Source organism: Lissotriton vulgaris, chromosome 8 (genome assembly GCF_964263255.1).
Source record: "Lissotriton vulgaris chromosome 8, aLisVul1.2, whole genome shotgun sequence".
NCBI lineage: Eukaryota > Metazoa > Chordata > Amphibia > Caudata > Salamandridae > Lissotriton > Lissotriton vulgaris.
In genome coordinates, this window is record NC_141696.1 from 23,650,320 (window position 1) to 23,674,283 (window position 23,964).

Here is a 23,964-nt window from a genome sequence, read left to right on the forward strand (position 1 = left end):
TGTTTTTCGCACAGTATCTGGCAATCTCATCAGCAAAGGAGTTACCTTTGGTAATATAGTCTTCACCCTTTTTTCATGTTCTGCACATTTTACTACAGCAATTTATTCTGGTAACTGAATGCCATCGATCAATCTCTTGATCAATTTTGCGTTCCTGATTGGTGTTCCCGCAGAAGTTAAATAACCTCTTTGAGACCAGAGCTGACCATAGTCATGGACTACGCCACAACCATACTGACTATCAGTCACTATGGTAATCTTTTTTCCTTTTGCTCTTTCACATGCACGAATCAAAGCAATTAATTCTGCCACTTGAGCTGAACGAATTCCTTCAAGAGGAGAACCTTCAACTGCTTCTGCAACTGTACAGACCGAATTTGCTGCTCTCAGAACGCCCTCGTCTGTTCTCAGACAGAAACCATCAACAAAGTAAACAAAATCTGATTCTGCCAGGGGTACATCTTTTATGTCTTGCCTGGGTTTAGTGCTATAATCTAAAACATCCAAGCACTCATGATCAATGTCAGTTTCATTTCTGATTTCTGTAATAATACCATCAGACAACAATGTGGAAGGATTTAAATTCACACATCTTGCTATTGAGACATTATCTGATCCCAGAATAATCTTTTCATATTTTGTCAACCTGTTACTTGTCAAATGTTGATTCTTGCTTCTGGTAAGAAGAATTTCAACAGAATGAGGTACATATACTTTTACAGGAAACCCCATTATGATTCCTTCACTCTGCTCAAGGCTTACACTTGTTGCAGCCACTGCTTTTAAGCAACCTGGCAATGCTTTTGCAACAGGATCCAGAACAGCTGAGAAGTAAGCAATTGGCTTTCTCAGTTTTCCATGTCTCTGAATTCAATCAATCAATCACGGCATTTGTAAAGCGCGCTACTCACCCGGGAGGGTCTCATGGCGCTGGTGGAGAGGGGTAAGTTACTGCTTGAACAGCCAGGTCTTGAGCTGCTTCCTGAAGGAGAGATGGTCTTGGGTTCGCCGAAGGTGGGTGGGGAGGGAGTTCCAAGTCTTGGCTGCCAGGTAGGAGAAGGACCTTCCTCCCGCGGTGGCTCTGCGGATGCGGGGTACGGTGGCGATGGTGTGGCTGGTCGATCATAGTTGGCGGGTGGGTGTGTAGAAGGTCATGCGGTCGTTGAGGTACTTGGGGCCCAGGTCGTGGAGAGCCTTGTGTGCGTGGGTGAGGAGTCTGAACATGATTCTCTTGCTGACGGGGAGCCAGTGCAGGTCTCTCAGGTGTCCGGTGATGTGGCTGTGTCGGGGGATGTACAGGATGAGTCGTGTGGAGGCGTCTGGATGCGTTGGAGTCTTTTTTGAAGTTTGGCTGTGGTTCCGGCGTAGAGGGTGTTCCCATAGTCCAGTCGGCTGGTGACGAGTGCCTGGGTGACGGTCTTCCTGGTTTCAATGGGGATCCATCTGAAGATCTTGCGGAGCATGCGCAGGGTGTTGAAGCACGAGGATGAGACGGCGTTGACTTGTCTGGTCATTGACAGGGAGGAGTCCAGGATGAAGCCCAGGTTGCGTGCGTGGTTCTTTGGCTTGGGAGCGGTGCCCAGGGCCGGGGGCCACCAGGTGTCGTCCCAGGCGGAGGGTGATGATCTCAGGATGAGGACTTTCGTCTTGTCTGAGTTCAGTTTAAGGCGGCTGTTCCTCATCCAGACAGCGACGTCCTTCATCCCTTCGTGTAGTGTGGTGGAATCGTTGGTGAGGGAGAGGATCAGCTGGGTGTCGTCGGCGTAGGAGATGATGTTGAGGTTGTGTTGTCGTGCGATGGCTGCGAGGGGGCTCATGTAGATGTTGAAGAGGGTTGGACTTAGTGAAGATCCTTGTGGTACTCCGCAGATGACTTCAGTGGCCTCAGATCTGAACGGGCGGAGGCGGACTCTCTGGGTTCTTCCGTCGAGGAACGAGATGATCCACTCCAGTGCTTTCTCTTGGATTCCGACGTTGCTGAGGCGCTTCACTAGGGTGCGGTGGCAGACAGTGTCGAACGCCGCAGAGAGGTCCAGGAGGATAAGGGCCGCTGTTTCTCCGTTGTCGATCAGGGTTCTGATGTAGTTGGTGGCTGCGATTAGGGCAGTCTCAGTGCTGTGGTTGGCCCGAAACCCGGACTGCGAAGGGTCGAGGGATCCGTTCGTCTCGAGGAAGGCGGCAAGCTGTCTGTTGACGGTCTTCTCGGTGACTTTGGCCGGGAAAGGAAGGAGCGAGATGGGACGGTAGTTCTTGAGGTCGGTGGGGTCCGCCGTTGGTTTCTTCAGGAGGGCGGTCAGCTCGGCATGCTTCCAGCTCTCCGGGAAGGTGGCGGTGTGGAAGGAGGAGTTGATGATGTCCCAGAGATGGGGTGCGATGATGGCGTCGGTTTTGTTGAAGACGTGGTGTGGGCAGGGGTCGGTTGGTGATCCGGAGTGGATGGAGTTCATCGTGCGGGTGGTGTCTTCGGTGCTGATCGTAGTCCAGTTGCAGAGGGTGGTGGTGGCGGGCGTTTGGTTCGGTTGTAGGGTGCGTGGTCTGTGCGTCGAAGCTGTTGTGTATGTCGGTGATCTTGCGGTGGAAGAACGAGGCGAGCGAGTTGCTGAGGTCTTGCGAGGGAGTGATGTAGTTGTTTGAACTGATAAACTGTTGGAACTGATAAAGCACAACCTTCCCTTTCACTGCAAGACAGCTCAAATTCTTTGTCATAGTCTGGCATTCCTAATGCTGGAGCTTCACACAGACTTCTTTTTAGCTGCTCAAAAGCCTCTAACTCAGTTTTCGTTAGGGTAATCGGGTCTTTTATGTCTGCATTTGTCAGCCTCTGCAGTGATTTCACAATTACTGAAAATCCACTAATCCATTGACGACAATAACCTACCATTCCTAGAAACATTCTGACCTGTCTCTGTGTTGTTGGAGGTTGTATTGCTCGAATCATCTTTATTCTTTCAACTGTCACTTGTCAAGTCAAGTCAAGTCAAAAATTTGTATAGCGCACTACTCACCCAGAGGGTCTCAAGGTGCTTGAGGGTGGGGGGGGGGGGGGGGGGGTGTTCGTTACTTATCAAATAGCCAGGTTTTGAGTTGTTTTCTGAAGGAGAGGTGGTTCTGTGTAAGGCGGAGGTGGGTGGGGAGAGAGTTCCAGGTTTTGGCCGCTAAGTAGGAGAAGGATCTTCCTCCCATGGTGGCTCTTCGGATGCGTGGAATCGCGGCGAGGGCTTGATTGGACGATCGTAGTTGGCGGGTGGGGGTGTAAAAGGTCAGGCGCGTGTTGAGGTATTTGGGTCCCAGGTCATGGAGGGCTTTGTGTGCGGGGGTGAGGAGACGGAACGTTATTCTCTTGTTGATTGCAAGCCAGTGAAGGTCTCTCAGGTGTCCGGAAATGTGATTGTGGCGGGGTATGTCTAGGATGAGTCGGGCGGAGGCGTTCTGAATGCGTTGGAGTTTATTCTGTAGTTTGGCTGTGGTTCCAGCGTAGAGGGTGTTTCCGTAGTCCAGTCGGCTTGTGACAAGTGCTTGGGTGACCGTCTTTCTTGTTTCGGTGGGGATCCAGCGGAAGATCTTTCTGAGCATACGTAAGATGTTAAAGCATGATGATGAGACGGCGTTGACTTGTCTGGTCATCGAGAGGGAGGAGTCTAGAATGAATCCCAGGTTGCGAGCATGGTCCGATGGTTTGGGCGCGCTGCCCAGGACCGGTGGCCACCATGATTCGTCCCATGCGGAGGGGGATGATCCTAGGATGAGGACTTCCGTCTTGTCAGAATTCAGTTTTAAGCGGCTGTTCTTCATCCACTCGGCAACGTCTTTCATTCCTTCGTGAAGGTTAGTTTTAGCGGTGTTTGGGTCTTTGGTGAGGGAAAGGATTAGCTGGGTGTCGTCGGCATAGGAGATGATGTTGAGGTTGTGCTGGCGTGCGATGGATGTGAGGGGGCTCATGTAGACGTTGAAGAGGGTAGGGCTGAGCGATGATCCTTGTGATACGCCGCAGATGACATTGGTGGCCTCTGACCTGAAAGGGGGGAGGCGGACTCTCTGGGTTCTTCCAGCGAAAACCAAGATGATCCAGTCCAGTGCTTTTCCTTGTATCCCGACGTTTTTGAGGCGTTGTAGAAGGGTGCTATGACAGACCGTGTCAAACGCTGCGGAGAGGTCCAGGAGGATGAGGGCAGCTGTTTCCCCGTTGTCGAGAAGTGTTCGGATGTCGTCTGTGGCTGCGATGAGGGCGGTCTCAGTGCTGTGTTTGGCTCGGAAGCTGGACTGTGAGGGGTCGAGGGAGCCGTTAGATTCGAGGAAGGCCGCGAGCTGATTGTTGACGGTCTTCTCTATGACCTTGGCAGGGAAAGGGAGGAGCGAGATGGGGCGGTAGTTCTTGAGTTCCGTCGGGTCTGCTGTGGGTTTCTTCAGTAGAGCACTGAGTTCGGCATGTTTCCAGCTTTCTGGGAAGATAGCGGTTTTGAGGGAGCAGTTGATGATATCCCGGAGATGTGGTGCGATGATGGAGTCAGCCTTGTTGAAGATGTGGTGGGGGCATGGGTCAGTTGGTGATCCGGAGTGAATGGAGTTCATTAAGCGGATGGTGTCTTCGGTGCTGATTGGGTCCCAGGCGCTAAGGGTGGTGGTGGGGGGCTTCAGTTCGGTGGTGGTGAGGGGGGTGGACTGGTCACCAAAGCTGTTATGTATGTCAGCAATTTTGCTGTGGAAGAATGAGGCTAGAGAGTTGCAGAGGTCTTGAGAGGGAGTGATGTCGTTAGAGCCGGCGTTGGGATTGGTTAGCTCTTTGACGATGCTGAAGAGCTCCTTGCTGTTGTGGGCGTTGTTGTCGAGTCGATCCTTGAACGATAATTTCTTGGTGGATCGGATCAGCTGGTGGTGTTTGCGGGTGGCGTTCTTGAGGGCGGTCATGTTGTCTGTGGTTGGGTTTTTTCGCCAGGCTTTCTCGAGGGTGCGGCAGTTCTTTTCGGAGTTCTTGAGGTCGTCATTGAACCAGGAGGCTTTTTTGCTACCAGGGTTGTTGTGATGGTTTTTCAAGGGTGCTAATTTGTTGGCGCAGTGGGAGATTCATTGTGCGAGGTTGATGGCTGCTTGGTTTGGGTCCGATGGTTTGGCGGGAAGGTTTTGGTTTAGCGATGTGGTGAGCTGGTCGGTGGTAATTTTGTTCCAGTTCCTGCGTGGGACTTGTTGTGGGTGGTGGTGGGTTGTGGTCTTTCTGAAGTTGAAGTGGATGCAGCTGTGGTCCGTCCAGTGGAGTCCTGTGGCGTGAGTGAAGGAGATGTGTTTGCTGGAGGAGAAGATTGGGTCGAGCGTGTGTCCGGCGTGGTGGGTGGGGGTGTTTACCAGTTGTATGAGTCCGAGATTGGCGAGGTTGTCCAGCAGGGTGGTGGTGTTGCTGTCGTTATTCTTTTCCAGGTGGAAGTTGAGGTCCCCTAGGAGAATGTAGTCCTCGGAGGGGAGGGCATGGGGGCTGATAAAGTCAGTGATCTCTTCGCTAAATTGTATGCGGGGTCCTGGTGGTCTGTAGATGAGGGTGCCTCTTAGTGTGGTCTTGGGGTCGGTGTGTATCTGGAAGTGGAAGTGTTCGGCGGCGGTGAAGGTGTCGTCGAAGCTGGTTGTGAGGCGGATGGTGTTCTTGTGGACGATGGCGATGCCTCCTCCTGTTTGGTTGATGCGGTCCTTTCGGATGATCTTGTAGCCGTCTGGGATGGCTATGGCGATGTTGGGCGCTGATGCGGTATTCATCCAGGTTTCTGTGAGAAAGGCGACGTCCGGCGTTGTGGTGTCTAGTAGGTTCCATAGTTCAATGGCGTGTCTGTGGACCGAGCTGGTGTTGAGCAGGATGCATTTCAGGTGGTTATTGCCGGAGTTCTGTTTGGCGTTAGTGGGCGTAGTGTAGGTCTTGATGCAGCAGAATTTGCAGGATTGACAGGTGAAGGGTCCATGGGTGCGTCCTGGGGCGGCTTGGTGGCAGTTGGGGAGTCGGCCGGTGTTGAGTGCCGAGAGGGTTGCGGCGTCATAAGTTAGGCGGGTGGAGTTGGTTTGACGGGGGCCAGGGGGTCTGGCACTGGGCGCGGTCCAGGCACGGACGGGGGTAGACAGGCTTACCTTTGGCGGACCTTCGGCGCTTTATGTCCCTCATCTGACAATCTATTTAAAAGAGTAATGGTATCTGTTACACAGTTCTCCCGTGTTTTTGCAGCCACAAGAAGATCGTCAATGTACTGCACCAATGTTGACTTTCCAGGTAACTCTAAATCTTCTAAGGATTTCTTCAATAACTGATTAAAAATAGATGGACTTTCAGTATACCCTTGAGGGATAGGACACCATGCTAAGATGCGATCCTAGAACCTGAACGCAAAAATTTGTTGGCTGTCTGGATGCAGTGGAATTGTAAAGAAAGCATTACACAGCTCTATGACCGTGTACCATTCTGCATCATGTGGAATCTGATATAGAATTACCGCTGGGTTTGGTACAACTGGGCAACATGTAACAACTATCTGATTAACTTTTCTCAGGTCCTGAACAATTCTGTAAGTTCTGTTTGGCTTTTTGATACCCATAATCAGTGAATTACATGGACTACTTTCCACCTCTTTTAAAACACCTTGTTTTATGAATTTCTCAATTACAGGAATGACACCCTCAATTGTTTCAGCTTTCATTTTATACTGAGGAATGTTTGGGAAATCTACTCCTTGTTTTACAGTAATTTTTACTGGGTCCACATGTTTCATTAAACCCATCTCATCTCCAGTTAAATCCCAAAGTTTTTAATTGACCGGTTCTTTTAGTTCTTCAGCTAAATTATTTTTGTCAAAAGCAGGAAATAGTTTAGTTTCTTCTGCTTCAACCATTAGCATTGTTAATTTGTAAAGGCCATCTTCTTCCAAAGTTTGAAGCTCAATACCTTCCGGTGAGCAATATATTTTGCAATTCATCTTGCACAAAATGTCTCTCCCTAACAGGTTTACAGGACTGCTGTTACAGACTACAAATCTGTGTTTGTCTTTGAAATTGCCAATCTCAATTTTTACTGGTTCTGTTAAATCTGTTTTAATCTGTTGATATGCTACACCAACTACTTGGATTGACTCACCAGAGAGAGGAAGGTTTTCTATTTCCACTGATCTAACAGTAGAACGGGTAGCACCTGTGTCCACAAGAAAAGTGATTTCTACATCATTCACTTTACCACTTACAAATGGACCGGACTGATCTACCTCAAGAGTGGCTCCAAGGACACACTCTTCCTCCTCTCTCAGGCACCGTCATGAGTAATCCTCTGAATCACTCCCTTCATATTCTTTTAACCAAAATTGTTGAGAAACATTTGACACATTCACTCTTTGCGGTCTGTTTACCTGATCACTTCCGCAGAATCCCGTTTCAGGACTGTATCTCTGCCCATTCACACAATTTGGAAGTGGTGGTTGTGGAATTTGGCTCTGCTGATTCACTACCTGTCGCTGTAGCTGTCACTGCTGACTTATTTCATGTAACTGTAGCTGTTGCTGTTGATTTATCTCACTCTGCATCTGTGGATTTAATGATGCATTTTTAAAATTTCTGGGCGGATTCTTATATTCACGCTTCCAGTGTCCAATTTCGCAGCAATTAAAACATGGGAGCTTCTGCTTGAGCTCTTCAATATTCACATTAAATTTTGGTTTATTAATAAAGTTACCCTTAAATTTGCCTAGATTCTGATGAACATTTTTATTTTCTATGGTCTCTATTTGCTGTTCAGCTACCTTCACCTGTGCCCACATTGCCTTTTCTTTGAGCTTCTTCTGCTTCGCGTCTATCTCATCACTGCAGTATTTTGCTTTCCTCAAGATATCGTCAACTGTGAGAGATTGCCAACCTACAATCCCATTTCTGATCATCTCACCAATTTCAGATCTCAGGCCATATACAAATCTCTATATAAAGTGGCTCATGTCTTTCTCACTTAATTTTTCATCACCACTATATTGTTTAAATACTAGCAGTAACCTTTCATAAAATGAATGTACTGACTCTTTTGGTTCCTGATTTGTTCTGTCAATTTTAACCCAGTCTACTTCTTTTGGGGCAATTTTGTTTTTCAACCAGACAATTACTTTGTCATATAAATCTATGACATCTTTTGATGGAGCACCTGTTATGCTATCTCGAGCAGGTTCTTCTTTGGGCCAACTTACAAAAATTTTACATTCTGTCCAAAGATCTGATGGGACAACAATGTCAAAGAATCCATCAAGATCAATCCACAGAACTTTTGACACTTTGATAAATCTGTCTACCTGACGATACCATTCTACTGGCTTTTCTCTCAGCCGGGGAAAATCATTTGTAAACAATAGAACGTCCTGTCTTGTCCAAGGGACATGTACATACCCTCTGCCGGCTATTTCCCTCATTGGAAATTCAGTAGCTACTTCTCCTTTGTCTCTCTTGTCTTGCTCTCTATTCTTTGTCCATTTCGCTCTCCATTTGCCTAATTCACCCAATCTTTTTAGAAATCCAATTAATTCTTTTACATGAGTTATCCTTCCTGTAGTATTCAAATTTTCAATGTCTTTTTCTGAAAAATCCACTCTGTAATGTTTCTGCAAATGTTTCTGTTTACTTAAATCAATTTCTAAATCAGCAGCCATTTCCTCTAATTGGTCATACTTGTTTTTCGTTTTCCATTGTATGCTTTTGCAAATAAAGAATATTTCATCATCCTGATACAACTTCAAACTGTCAGTTCCAATTGTGCCAATAATTAATTCCTCCAAATCAGCTTTCAGTTTTGCAACATCAAGCAATTTAAATTCAGGGGCTTGCGGGGACAGTGCAGTGTGTGTTAAATCTATTTTATTTATGCCCTTTTCTGGAGATCCAGAATCAGATTCTGCTACAGATGGACTCTGATTATTTGACAAACTCTGATTAAAAGTCAAGTCTGGCATCATTGATTTCTCTCTGTGAATTTCTGTTAATTCTGAATAAAATTTCTCAGCCACTTTTTGAAGTTCCGCATTTAATGGTACAGCCAGAGCTGAGTGTCTATTTTCTCTTTGGTCAAAAACTGGTACAACAGGACCAATTGTTACTGGTACTGTTACTGCTTCCATGCTTTTAGTTAATTGCTGTATTAATTCTCCTTTTGCTCTTAAATATTCTGAAACATCTGGTATATCCCCAAGTCTCTCTGTTCTCATTACATTCCTTGGGAATTCATTTCTCAGTTCTGGTATTTCAGGATAATTCCTGTTTTCTCCTGATGCTCTAGAATTACTTCTCGTCCCTGCTCTTTCAGGTAATTTTAAAAATCTAGGTGAATTTTCATCAATTTCTCTGGGAGGTGCACTTGAAGAAATTTCTGAAGAAATTCTCGGGGTAGACTGTAAATCTGATTGATAAGGTGGCGGTTTGCGTTTAGTTGTATACATTTCTTCCAAAACTGCATCATCTAATTCTTCATCAATATTATTTTTCTTTTGGGTATTCTTTTGACCTGGTGTTTCAGTAATCATTACTCTTACTGGGTACAATCCATCACACATGTCTGCTTTTCTCCAGCGTTGTACTTTATCTTCATGAGTTTCCCTATTAATGTCTAATTTTGGGTCTCTTGTTATACCTCTAGTTTCTCGCTCAAGTTCAAACATTTCAACCTCCCATCCAACTAAAGCTTCAAATTGTGTAGGTCTAGGCTTTGGCACAAGAGCCGTCATTCTCTCTCTCAAGTTTTTCAAAACTTTAATGTTAAATGACCCATCTTCCGGCCATGCTAATACACCATCATCTTTGGTATATTGCATCCAATTGTCAAACCAAAGGCAAGTATGATAACCAAATTCACCTTCCATATATGCTGCGGGTGTTTTGTACTTATGAAGTAATTTTCCACCAGGAGTTTCAATTTTCTTGTCAGGGCTAAGTATATTTTCCAACTTCTGAAACCAAGTAGGCTTCTTTTCCTCTTTTCTGTACCAATAACTAATGATTTAAAACTATTCCGTTTAATTCGAAAAAGATCGTAAATATTTCCTTGTTGTTCCGCTACTCTAGCCAATCCGTGCGCGAAACTCACTAACAAGCCAATCAGGTTAAGCCACGTCACTACCTTGCTCAACCAATGAAAATACTGTTTTCAGAATGAACCAATTAGCTATCAGCTCGATTTGGTCACGTGAACCAATCAGTGCGCTTGCTATGACGTATGCTGACCAATCACAGTGCGAACCTCGTGACGTAAACTGCCGCTGCAGCTTCACTGTCTTCTACTCCGTAAACTCACCCCTCCTTTACAAAATATTTTCACAGCGCCATTTTAACAATTCTTTTCAATGAAATTCAGTTAGTAACTACAGAAAGACAAACTATTTGTCTGTTTCGCTAAATAAAGCAATAGTTTTCACAATCATTCGAGTATTCTTTCTCGTGAAATAGACAACGCTATTCTCACAAAATCATTTATGCGCATTCAAACAGAAAACCCTAACCACACATGCGTGAAATCTCGGTAGGACTTTAACCTGCCAATAGAAATCCTCTATCGCCAGTAAGAAAAGACGACGCTTCCTTACCCTTCATTCATGCTTGGATAAATCTACTACTCTTTTCACAGTGAGTTTTAAAACAGGCACCTAGTCCCTATTCTCAAAGCTACAATTTCATAGACAATCCTCACTATACATTTAACCTGACACACCTAAAATCCCTAAACTTGTGCTGTACGTCCACAACACTGGCGATATATCAATACCGCTGTTTTGAAACAGAACACATGCACTGTGTAACTTCACCCGTTACACTACTCTTTTGCCGGCATACCAGGAATTTTCACACTGCTGGAAATAAAACCTTTCGACTACATGTAACAAGTGAACAAAACTTAACATGTTTTAGACATGGATCCTATGTAACTAAATGTTAAATGTCATATACTTGTAAAGCGCACAGCTGCCCCAGCAAAGGAGCGTCCCGGCGCTGTATACCGCTGGGGAACCCGTCCTGGCTTTCCCTGTGGGATGGTCCCTACTGGGAATCCCCAAGGTGGAGCCAGGCATCCCCGGCGTTGGTGGGGCCGTTGTGGAGATTAGGCAAGCTAATGCCCAGAGTTGCCAAGTGGGACCCCAGGTTAGAGTAGGCACCGAGGCGAGAATTGTCGAGTCCGCTGACCCTGGTCCACAACCCTGCCGCGTCGGGAATTGAACCCTGGTCCCGGGCCGACTTCTGCTCCCGGGTCTGCCGCCTCTAACCAGTGAGCCACACCACTCCACATGTAGCATGTACATGTACATGTACATGTACCATGTAGCATGTTAGTTACCATAGTAACCGTAACTCTACTACCAGAGAATTGATCCAGCGCCCCTATAGAAAATCTGTCTCAATCAACACTACCCAAAACCACAATACTCACCATTAATCATAAACTCACAAGACCTCTGAATTACCGAGACACATATTGGGCAGCTGAATCATGTGACCTAATTAATCGGGACTAATTATAAAACTATATACACATTTATATACATCTGCAGAATATCATCATAACCATGGTTTTATAATAGAAAAACATTTAATGAAGTCACTAGGTGATAGATCAAACTGATGGTAACTAGACACTGAATAACAAGTCCAGCTTGTCAATTCAAAATCTATTTTATTTTTCAAAGAGAAAGCATTTTAATAAGCAACTTTATTTATTAACATATTATCAGTTTAGCAGCATTTTATTTAAGAAAGGGCAAAATGGTCTGACATTTTAAAGCTTATACTGATAACATGAATATTAATCAAAATCAGTTTTCATTCCCTATAGCTATTTCCCTAACTAACTCACTTCACCTAAAAGGGAAAATGCATAGTTAATGTAAAGTCAAAGAACCCTATTATCCTTACGTGAGCAAAAAGTCCAACAGCATCTCACGCCCTTCAGAAAACGGGAACAGGCCAACAGGCCACCTCCCAAGGGGCCAGGTTTTATACTTTTCTAACTCACTAATCTTAGCTAAATGTATTTCTTTCACAGTCATTCAGTATTTTGATTGACTGACAGCCGTCAGTCCATATGAAATCATATTTTTTCAATCCAAAGTCGTGCCTTTCTAAAACGCCTTTGTCCTTTATTCACAGGCGACATTAGCTTCTAAGGATTTTGCAACATCTTTTTAAATAACAGTTTGCTGATTCCTCAGCTTGGCTGATCTGCCGCTTCCTGTCCTTGGAAAATTATCCAACCCAATTTACAGTTCCATTTATTCATTATTCTGATGAATCATCTTTGTGGTAAAACTTTCCACTTTTGCTGTGCTCGGCTCATCACGACAGGATTTCAAAACACCCACCAAAAACGCTAGGCCTCGGGCCTTTTTCTCGAGCTAGTATTCAAACAAACACAAAAAAATAATTAATTTGAGTAATGGAAACTATTCTGTTACCCACCCATCATTGCTAATGTTAACCCATTAGTTTATGTTATCTAGCTTAAAGCACAGAAAAGCAATGACACAACATAAACAAAAGCACATATAAATAAGCACATGCTATTAATTATGCAGCCGCGTTTAATGTTGACAAAGACTATAGACAAAATCTAGACTACTATTATAAAGAGAGAACTTGCACCTTTTGGCCAGGTAAACTCGGGAACCACAGCACCAATCACAACACCCAATACAGCGTTGGAAAGGGCAGTTGCAGCAGAAGGACATTGGCTATGCAGACACCCACCATATACATTTAAAATGTAAAAGAACCGTGCCAGCAAAGTAGTCCCTTGTGGGCGTGTCTGCATTGTGCTGTGGGTGTGTGCTGGTGGCGTGACAATCGCTGGGGGCATTCCGTCACGATTGTTGTTTTTTCTTCCCAGGTTCTATACATTCCTGCTCCCTTTAAATAGTAATTCATTGGTGGTCCCATTCTCTTAGAACCACTCCAAGCACAGTTATGGGCAAAAATACAACTAAAAGGCCCTGCAAAGCATTATGGGATAAGCTAAGCATAATTTTTAGCATTCATGAAAAGGGTTTCAATGTTTTTGAATTTTACTCATCAGGGACATCTTGGGACGACGAGGTGAACTGCAGCTTGATGTATAATATTTTAAATGCGATTGCATTTGCCTCATCAGGGACATCTAGGGACGGCAAGGTGAACTGCAGCTTGATATATAATATTTTAAATGCTATTGCATTTGCATCATCAGGGACATCTAGGGACATGAGGTGAACTGCAGCTTGATGTGTAATATTTTAAATGCTATTGCATTTGCCTCATCAGGGACATCTAGGGACCATGAGGTGAACTGCAGCTTGATGTATAATATTTGAAATGCTATTGCATTTGCCTCTTGGGGACAACTGGGGAGAACGAGGTGAACTGCAGCTCTTTGTGGAATTATTTGGATACTATAATATTCACTCCCCACTGCTAATCTCGTCCCATAATGGTTTGCAGGGGCTTGATCTCAAAATCATCACCTCTCTTACTGCTTGCTGGAAGCTAATTTCACTTTTGTGAAATGACTATATGCATTTTAGCATGTAGAAATACTTGTTATTTTACCTTGAATATATGAGGTTTCTGTTTTAAGAATTGAAATCTGACGGAACGAATATTGCGGATTTATTGTACCAAGTTTGCGCCAATTCCGCCCACCCCTACTTTAAATACCCCTGCACCCCATAATCATAACCCACCCTTACTCTATAAAATACCCCAACACCCTTAAACACTAATCCATCTTAACCCTATAAATATACCCTGTACCCCAAAACCCAAACCTATCCCTAAACCCTAAAAATACCCCTGTACCCCAAAACCAAAACCTAGCCCTGAACCCTATAAATACCCCTGTACCTCAAAACCCAAACATACCCCTGAACTCTAAAAACACCCCTGTACCCCAAAACTCAAACCTACCCCTCAACCCTAAAATACCCCTGTACCCCAAAACCTAAACCTAGCCCATAACCCTTAAAATACCCCTGTACCCGAAAACCCAAACCTACCCCTGAACCCTAAAAATACACCTGTACCCCAAAACCCAAACCTAGCCCTGAACTCTTAAAATACTCCTGTACCCCAAAACCCAAACCTACCCCTGAACCCTAAAAATACCCCTATACCCCAAAACCCAAACCTAGCCCTGAACCCTAAAAATATCCCTGTACCCCAAAACTATATCTGAACCATTAAAATACCCAAACACCCCAAAACATATACCTCAGTACCCCAAAACATATACCCCTATACCCATACTTGCCTTATCCAAACATTTTTAAAAAACATGCTTTTACCATTCATGCATTTACAACAAATTTCGTTGTAAATGTATGCTTGGTAAAAGCATATAAAATGTAATGCCATGCGTTATAATGGTCTTGCGGAGTCATGGTACTTTCGTAATGAAAGTATGCAGAGTGATGGTATGCGGAAACAAATTTGCGGAATAATGGGTGTTTACCCTCCCCCGTAAGTACATTGGTGGCACGGCGGCCCACATCTCCAGCAACATACTCATATTTGTTCACCACCAATTGGAAAAATGCACAGGTCTCTCTCATTGATGCCCAACACCGATGTACACTTTTAGACACACCTCCCACCACAAGTTCTAGAATTGCGAACTTTAGAGATGGGGAGCTACGTTAGAATCTCGGCATCAGCTCAACATCCTGTGATTCCAGGGAAATCGCTTTGTCTCCCCGTGCCTACCACAAATCAATGTGTTCTTCTGTAATGTAAATTGTGCTCATGCCATGTTGTCGAGTTCGCGCTATATAATATTGCAAGGAAAATAAAGTAGGGAAACTCGAGTTCACACACTACTGAACGCGCACTCTTGAGGGCATCAGGAGTGCACTGTGATTCGGAGCGTTTCACAGGCCTGTCACAGATAAGAAATGCTATCAAAATGAAATCCTACGAAACAATATATTACTGGCCGGCAGCAATTCATACCCGGACAACGTCGGGACGGGCTGCTAGTTAGTTTATTATTTTTCACAAACATGCAGATGCAACAAAGAGTACAAGATTTTAGACCTGCGTGTCATGAATGGATTTTATTCTAGGTTGATTAATACATATCATGCAGAAAACTTATTAATACAAATATTTATTATGGAAGTTTAACTTCGCGAGTTGAAATATATTAAATTTCTGAATCTCGCTCCATCAATAGGAACACAATTTCTATTCTTCCTGTTTCTATGATCCATTATGTATAATTTTAGTTCCTAGTGGAAATGTCGTAAGTAGAGTATTTTCCTGGAAATACATGGTGTAGAAAGGTTGAATTTTGCAGGTTCTCACGCTTTATATACTTTGGGGCAGATTTACAATCACTGGCGCATCCCTGCATATCGGCAGGGATGCGCCAGTAATTGTGCGCCGCAGCTCCGCACAATTACTGGCACATCAAGCACCGTTAATGCGCCGCATTTACAATGCGGGGCACCATGGAGTTCTGGACTTTTCGGTTCCGTCCAGAGGTGTCAGGGATAACACCCGAAGACCCCGGAGTTCCACCTGTCTCGGTGCACAAATAAACAGAAACACGGGCTTCTCGATGGTGGCGTCAAAGACCAAAGGTTTATTACTGCAGGGACACAGAAGTCACAGAAACTACACATGGGCAGTGTCTAGGAGCCTGTTCGATTTGTACAAAGTGGGTTGCTCCTTATATACTAAATTTTAGGCTTCAGGCAAATTCTTTACATGCTAGTACATTTCTAAAACCTTTGTGTCTAAACAATAAATATTTGGTGTTGCACAGGAATCGTCAGCAATATCTGATGTGAAAACATTACGAACGAGGGGTTCCCATAGTTCCATCATAATCCCATGTCAACTTTCCATTCAAGAGCCGGACCGCCTCATCGTAAATTTCGTTACCTCCCCCTAATAAAGGCCCAGAAGGAAAGGAGCAGAGCCAGGTGCAGAAGATAGAAAAGCAGGATAAGAGATGTTTGTGGGTCGTAAATGGGCAAAGTTACCAGTTTCGGCCGCTTAATCATGATCAGGCCAACGAACACGAGAACCAGTATAGCAAGACTGACCTCAGGCAGAGGAGGCAGCTTCTGCCGAGTCATGCAGCCATGGCGTTTTCTGTCCTAAGGTGCACGTGTTACTAGCAAGGTGAATCGCCGGCTAAAGCTTACGTGTCCTTAAGTGAAAGAGGTCACTGCGTGTCCATTGACTATGTGAGGGCAAGGAATACAAAATGGCTGCCATAATCTAAGATGGATGCCATGGGTAGATCAGAAATGTGTTCATAACAGGAGTGCTCTTGCTCGTAGCATAGCGAAAACACCAGGATATGCTAAATGGATCATTTGCGGTTCACTGATACCAAAATTATGTATTTACGACAATATTGAAAACACGGGTTCAAATCGTCACGGAACCTCAGACCCTCCTTTTGCCCTTACTTAGGCAATTACTCAGTCTATGTCAGAGTCTAACTCTATGCTCATCAGGTCAGTGACATGTTGTTGTATCATCATCCTTTCTCGCACCTCTTTCCCAAATGCAGGTGGTTTTCTGAAACAGGTTGCAGCACAGAGACTACACAAAGCGGGACCACATTGGATAATAAGGCAGCACGAGAACAGGAATACTAGGATGACACCAATGACCATCAGAACCTTCCATCCCCATGTTGATAATAGAGTCCAAAGCCACTCCATTAAGGACCAGTTTCCCTTGTCTACGTGAATAGACTCGGAAATCTTGTGTAGTTTAGAGATCGCCTCATAGACAGTCGGAGCATTATTGGGAATAAAAACACAGCAGCTCGATTGGATCATTCTGCATACCCCACCTCGATCTGCAAGTATAACGTCTAAAACCATACGGTTTTGTAACGTCATGAGACGATCCGCCTGAAGCTCAGCTGTTAAGTTACTAAGGGCACCAGCAGTTTCTGTAATAGTAGATTCAACTACCCGTGTTAGCTGACGTAGATTTCTACTATTGGCCATAGGCCCCCAGAATGGGAGGAAACCTTTGAAGAAGTCTCCAGCTTCCTGACCAGCGGTATCTTCCTTGCTGAAAACACCTCTTGCTACTCTGGTCTTGTGATAGTCTGAAGAAGCAGTGTACGTTGGAGGCAACAGTCGAGCAATATAACATGAACCCGAAAAGTCAGCAGGCAACCATGTATATGCTCTGTCTTGACAGATGAAGTAGGTACCCCTAGCAGTTAAAAAGGCAAGGGAAGAGTTAGAGGGATACACGTAAGTCTCAACGCACTCACTTTTCCCTAGCTGAGCTCTTGGATTTCTCCCATTTCCTTGCAAACAGAATTGACCTCGGTGAGGTACGACCCAGATTGGAGTGGAGCTCTTACGCTTGCTTTCGCCCAAACTAAGGCGATACTCTGTAGAGTTCCAACTCAAATATACCCGTAATTCATCTTCAGGGTAAGATAGGGTATTATTGACATCTTTAATCATGTCAACAATTCCTTGGACTAAAGCTTTATTGGCAGAGTTGTATTTAGTGGAACGTGGTGGACGCGGAGGATAGGTCTCAAGGGCATAGGCAAAAATGTCTGAAAGGCCTGAAATGATCCATTATAGCTAAAAGGCAAGACTAGAAAGGGAATGCCTTTATCCATAGTGTGGGGTATCAGACCACACACCCAGCAGTCTGTTGTGTTAACTACCAGTTGGTGTTGATGCAAGAGCTGTACAAAAGTGTTATTAATGAATTCTGAGCGTCGAGCTTGTTCATGTTCTGGAAAAGAGTGAAAAGAATGCATAGAAGCAACAGTAGAAGAAACAGGATCAAGGGGAGGTACTGTAGTTGTTACCGGTGTAAAAATTAAATGCACACAAAAGACGATTCCACCCACCAACGTTATTAAAACCATCAAAAACGTAATTGCACATTGCATCAAAAAGCATTTGTTATGAAGAATCTTATAAAGTCTATTTCTGCGAACATAAATCACATTCTCTCGTTGCAGCTCAGGAAGCTCCATCTTCTACAATCCGCTCGCGACCACTGATGATGTGTACGTAGATGAAAATGCCTCTATCAGCCCTGGGAGTTCCCAGAACTAACAGAAAGATCGACCTTGTGTCTGACCCCCGCAGATTCAACTAGGCACACAGCCACGACCCTACGGCTACCCAGACGGCAAGGCAATTTTAAAACAATAAAACAATATCAAGTATTAGCAAACTTCCTGGCTGGAGGCAATGTATCAAAATATAAATGTGCAAAATAGGCAGTTTCCTGCTTTATTTGTCCATATTGCGAGATCGTAAATTATATCTCAGTTTCGCAGGAGCTGTTTGATCTGGAAACAATGTATCTTCAGCAGGGGTTGCACTTTTCAAGTTCGCAGATGGCAAATGTTCTTTTGATGCAGAAGACAAATGTTCAGAGTTCAAAGGAGCAGTTTCAGAAGGGGAGTCAGAGTTCGGTGAATCAGTGATCAGTTCTGTATCGCTGAAAGGGATGAACCTGGGGACTTGTTCTGTTTCAGAGGCACCGATTCCTTTCTTCACCCAGTCATCATAAGGAAGCGGCAGAGGCACACGTTTTACATGTGTTGTATGGATCCAGTTTTTTCGGCCAGCCACTCGTCGCCAGCAGCACTTCGTAGGGTCCAACGAATCTGGGTTGGAGGTTTTTCGTCCGTGCAAAATTTCTGACGACCACTTGATCACCTGGTTTCAGCTGATGACCTGGACCCTCTGGTGGCTTTGGCAATGCATCGAAAACCTGTTGGTGAATAAGACTCAATTTAGCAGTCAAGTCGAAAAGGTAATCAATTAACATTGGATATTCCAGCTGTTTAAATTCCTTCGGTCTAGGTACCCCCCAAATATTAGCAGGACGACCGAATACAATTTCGTAGGGACTGAGCCCTACTCTAGAATGCACAGTTGCTCTTGTGGATAACAGAGCCAAAGGTAGTGCATCTGGCCAGGACAAACCCGTGGATGCTTGTATCTTAGCAAGTTTGAGTTTGAGGGTGCCATTGTAACCCCTAAACTTGTGCTGTACGTCCACAACACTAGCGATATATCAATACCGCTGTTTTGAAACAGAACACATGCACTGTGTAACTTCACCCGTTACACTACTCTTTTGCCGGCATACCAGGAATTTTCACACTGCTGGAAATAAAACCTTTCGACTACATGTAACAAGTGAACAAAACTTAACATGTTTTAGACATGGATCCTATGTAACTAAATGTTAAATGTCATATACTTGTAAAGCGCACAGCTGCCCCAGCAAAGGGGCGTCCCGGCGCTGTATACCGCTGGGGAACCCGTCCTGGCTTTCCCTGTGGGATGGTCCCTACTGGGGTTATAATGGTCTTGCGGAGTCATGGTACTTTCGTAATGAAAGTATGCAGAGTGATGGTATGCGGAAACAAATTTGCGGAATAATGGGTGTTTACCCTCCCCCGTAAGTACATTGGTGGCACGGCGGCCCACATCTCCAGCAACATACTCATATTTGTTCACCACCAATTGGAAAAATGCACAGGTCTCTCTCATTGATGCCCAACACCGATGTACACTTTTAGACACACCTCCCACCACAAGTTCTAGAATTGCGAACTTTAGAGATGGGGAGCTACGTTAGAATCTCGGCATCAGCTCAACATCCTGTGATTCCAGGGAAATCGCTTTGTCTCCCCGTGCCTACCACAAATCAATGTGTTCTTCTGTAATGTAAATTGTGCTCATGCCATGTTGTCGAGTTCGCGCTATATAATATTGCAAGGAAAATAAAGTAGGGAAACTCGAGTTCACACACTACTGAACGCGCACTCTTGAGGGCATCAGGAGTGCACTGTGATTCGGAGCGTTTCACAGGCCTGTCACAGATAAGAAATGCTATCAAAATGAAATCCTACGAAACAATATATTACTGGCCGGCAGCAATTCATACCCAGACAACGTCGGGACGGGCTGCTAGTTAGTTTATTATTTTTCACAAACATGCAGATGCAACAAAGAGCACAAGATTTTAGACCTGCGTGTCATGAATGGATTTTATTCTAGGTTGATTAATACATATCATGCAGAAAACTTATTAATACAAATATTTATTATGGAAGTTTAACTTCGCGAGTTGAAATATATTAAATTTCTGAATCTCGCTCCATCAATAGGAACACAATTTCTATTCTTCCTGTTTCTATGATCCATTATGTATAATTTTAGTTCCTAGTGGAAATGTCGTAAGTAGAGTATTTTCCTGGAAATACATGGTGTAGAAAGGTTGAATTTTGCAGGTTCTCACGCTTTATATACTTTGGGGCAGATTTACAATCACTGGCGCATCCCTGCATATCGGCAGGGATGCGCCAGTAATTGTGCGCCGCAGCTCCGCACAATTACTGGCACATCAAGCACCGTTAATGCGCCGCATTTACAATGCGGGGCACCATGGAGTTCTGGACTTTTTGGTTCCGTCCAGAGGTGTCAGGGATAACACCCGAAGACCCCGGAGTTCCACCTGTCTCGGTGCACAAATAAACAGAAACACGGGCTTCTCGATGGTGGCGTCAAAGACCAAAGGTTTATTACTGCAGGGACACAGAAGTCACAGAAACTACACATGGGCAGTGTCTAGGAGCCTGTTTGATTTGTACAAAGTGGGTTGCTCCTTATATACTAAATTTTAGGCTTCAGGCAAATTCTTTACATGCTAGTACATTTCTAAAACCTTTGTGTCTAAACAATAAATATTTGGTGTTGCACAGGAATCGTCAGCAATATCTGATGTGAAAACATTACGAACGAGGGGTTCCCATAGTTCCATCATAATCCCATGTCAACTTTCCATTCAAGAGCCGGACCGCCTCATCGTAAATTTCGTTACCTCCCCCTAATAAAGGCCCAGAAGGAAAGGAGCAGAGCCAGGTGCAGAAGATAGAAAAGCAGGATAAGAGATGTTTGTGGGTCGTAAATGGGCAAGGTTACCAGTTTCGGCCGCTTAATCATGATCAGGCCAACGAACACGAGAACCAGTATAGCAAGACTGACCTCAGGCAGAGGAGGCAGCTTCTGCCGAGTCATGCAGCCATGGCTTTTTCTGTCCTAAGGTGCATGTGTTACTAGCAAGGTGAATCGCCGGCTAAAGCTTACGTGTCCTTAAGTGAAAGAGGTCACTGCGTGTCCATTGACTATGTGAGGGCAAGGAATACAAAATGGCTGCCATAATCTAAGATGGATGCCATCGGTAGATCAGAAATGTGTTCATAACAGGAGTGCTCTTGCTCGTAGCATAGCGAAAACACCAGGATATGCTAAATGGATCATTTGCGGTTCACTGATACCAAAATTATGTATTTACGACAATATTGAAAACACGGGTTCAAATCGTCACGGAACCTCAGACCCTCCTTTTGCCCTTACTTAGGCAATTACTCAGTCTATGTCAGAGTCTAACTCTATGCTCATCAGGTCAGTGACATGTTGTTGTATCATCATCCTTTCTCGCACCTCTTTCCCAAATGCAGGTGGTTTTCTGAAACAGGTTGCAGCACAGAGACTACACAAAGCGGGACCACATTGGATAATAAGGCAGCACGAGAACAGGAATACTAGGATGACACCAATGACCATCAGAACCTTCCATCCCCATGTTGATAATAGAGTCCAAAGCCACTCCATTAAGGACCAGTTTCCCTTGTCTACGTGAATAGACTCGGAAATCTTGTGTAGTTTAGAGATCGCCTCATAGACAGTCGGAGCATTATTGGGAATAAAAACACAGCAGCTCGATTGGATCATTCTGCATACCCCACCTCGATCTGCAAGTATAACGTCTAAAACCATACGGTTTTGTAACGTCATGAGACGATCCGCCTGAAGCTCAGCTGTTAAGTTACTAAGGGCACCAGCAGTTTCTGTAATAGTAGATTCAACTACCCGTGTTAGCTGACGTAGATTTCTACTATTGGCCATAGGCCCCCAGAATGGGAGGAAACCTTTGAAGAAGTCTCCAGCTTCCTGACCAGCGGTATCTTCCTTGCTGAAAACACCTCTTGCTACTCTGGTCTTGTGATAGTCTGAAGAAGCAGTGTACGTTGGAGGCAACAGTCGAGCAATATAACATGAACCCGAAAAGTCAGCAGGCAACCATGTATATGCTCTGTCTTGACAGATGAAGTAGATACCCCTAGCAGTTAAAAAGGCAAGGGAAGAGTTAGAGGGATACACGTAAGTCTCAACGCACTCACTTTTCCCTAGCTGAGCTCTTGGATTTCTCCCATGTCCTTGCAAACAGAATTGACCTCGGTGAGGTACGACCCAGATTGGAGTGGAGCTCTTACGCTTGCTTTCGCCCAAACTAAGGCGATACTCTGTAGAGTTCCAACTCAAATATACCCGTAATTCATCTTCAGGGTAAGATAGGGTATTATTGACATCTTTAATCATGTCAAAAATTTCTTGGACTAAAGCTTTATTGGCAGAGTTGTATTTAGTGGAACGTGGTGGACGCGGAGGATAGGTCTCAAGGGCATAGGCAAAAATGTCTGAAAGGCCTGAAATGATCCATTATAGCTAAAAGGCAAGACTAGAAAGGGAATGCCTTTATCCATAGTGTGGGGTATCAGACCACACACCCAGCAGTCTGTTGTGTTAACTACCAGTTGGTGTTGATGCAAGAGCTGTACAAAAGTGTTATTAATGAATTCTGAGCGTCGAGCTTGTTCATGTTCTGGAAAAGAGTGAAAAGAATGCATAGAAGCAACAGTAGAAGAAACAGGATCAAGGAGAGGTACTGTAGTTGTTACCGGTGTAAAAATTAAATGCACACAAAAGACGATTCCACCCACCAACGTTATTAAAACCATCAAAAACGTAATAGCACATTGCATCAAAAAGCATTTGTTATGAAGAATCTTATAAAGTCTATTTCTGCGAACATAAATCACATTCTCTCGTTGCAGCTCAGGAAGCTCCATCTTCTACAATCCGCTCGCGACCACTGATGATGTGTACGTAGATGAAAATGCCTCTATCAGCCCTGGGAGTTCCCAGAACTAACAGAAAGATCGACCTTGTGTCTGACCCCCGCAGATTCAACTAGGCACACAGCCACGACCCTACGGCTACCCAGACGGCAAGGCAATTTTAAAACAATAAAACAATATCAAGTATTAGCAAACTTCCTGGCTGGAGGCAATGTATCAAAATATAAATGTGCAAAATAGGCAGTTTCCTGCTTTATTTGTCCATATTGCGAGATCGTAAATTATATCTCAGTTTCGCAGGAGCTGTTTGATCTGGAAACAATGTATCTTCAGCAGGGGTTGCACTTTTCAAGTTCGCAGATGGCAAATGTTCTTTTGATGCAGAAGACAAATGTTCAGAGTTCAAAGGAGCAGTTTCAGAAGGGGAGTCAGAGTTCGGTGAATCAGTGATCAGTTCTGTATCGCTGAAAGGGATGAACCTGGGGACTTGTTCTGTTTCAGAGGCACCGATTCCTTTCTTCACCCAGTCATCATAAGGAAGCGGCAGAGGCACACGTTTTACATGTGTTGTATGGATCCAGGTTTTTCGGCCAGCCACTCGTCGCCAGCAGCACTTCGTAGGGTCCAACGAATCTGGGTTGGAGGTTTTTCGTCCGTGCAAAATTTCTGACGACCCCTTGATCACCTGGTTTCAGCTGATGACCTGGACCCTCTGGTGGCTTTGGCAATGCATCGAAAACCTGTTGGTGAATAAGACTCAATTTAGCAGTCAAGTCGAAAAGGTAATCAATTAACATTGGATATTCCAGCTGTTTAAATTCCTTCGGTCTAGGTACCCCCCAAATATTAGCAGGACGACCGAATACAATTTCGTAGGGACTGAGCCCTACTCTAGAATGCACAGTTGCTCTTGTGGATAACAGAGCCAAAGGTAGTGCATCTGGCCAGGACAAACCCGTGGATGCTTGTATCTTAGCAAGTTTGAGTTTGAGGGTGCCATTGTAACCCTCAACTAA

The 23,964-nt window shown here is 44.5% G+C and overlaps 1 protein-coding gene across 1 annotated transcript in view; it reads right to left on the reverse strand.

Annotated features, from left to right (window-relative positions):
- Positions 1 to 7,271: 7,271 nt before the first annotated feature.
- The window catches only part of LOC147693276 (uncharacterized), a 46,628-nt gene continuing 29,935 nt past the window's right edge, over positions 7,272 to 23,964 (reverse strand). Inside the window, 2 exon segments of the mRNA XM_086935887.1 lie at positions 7,272 to 9,975; positions 11,828 to 11,832. Coding sequence (XP_086792013.1) covers positions 7,272 to 9,975; positions 11,828 to 11,832 — 2,709 coding nt within the window.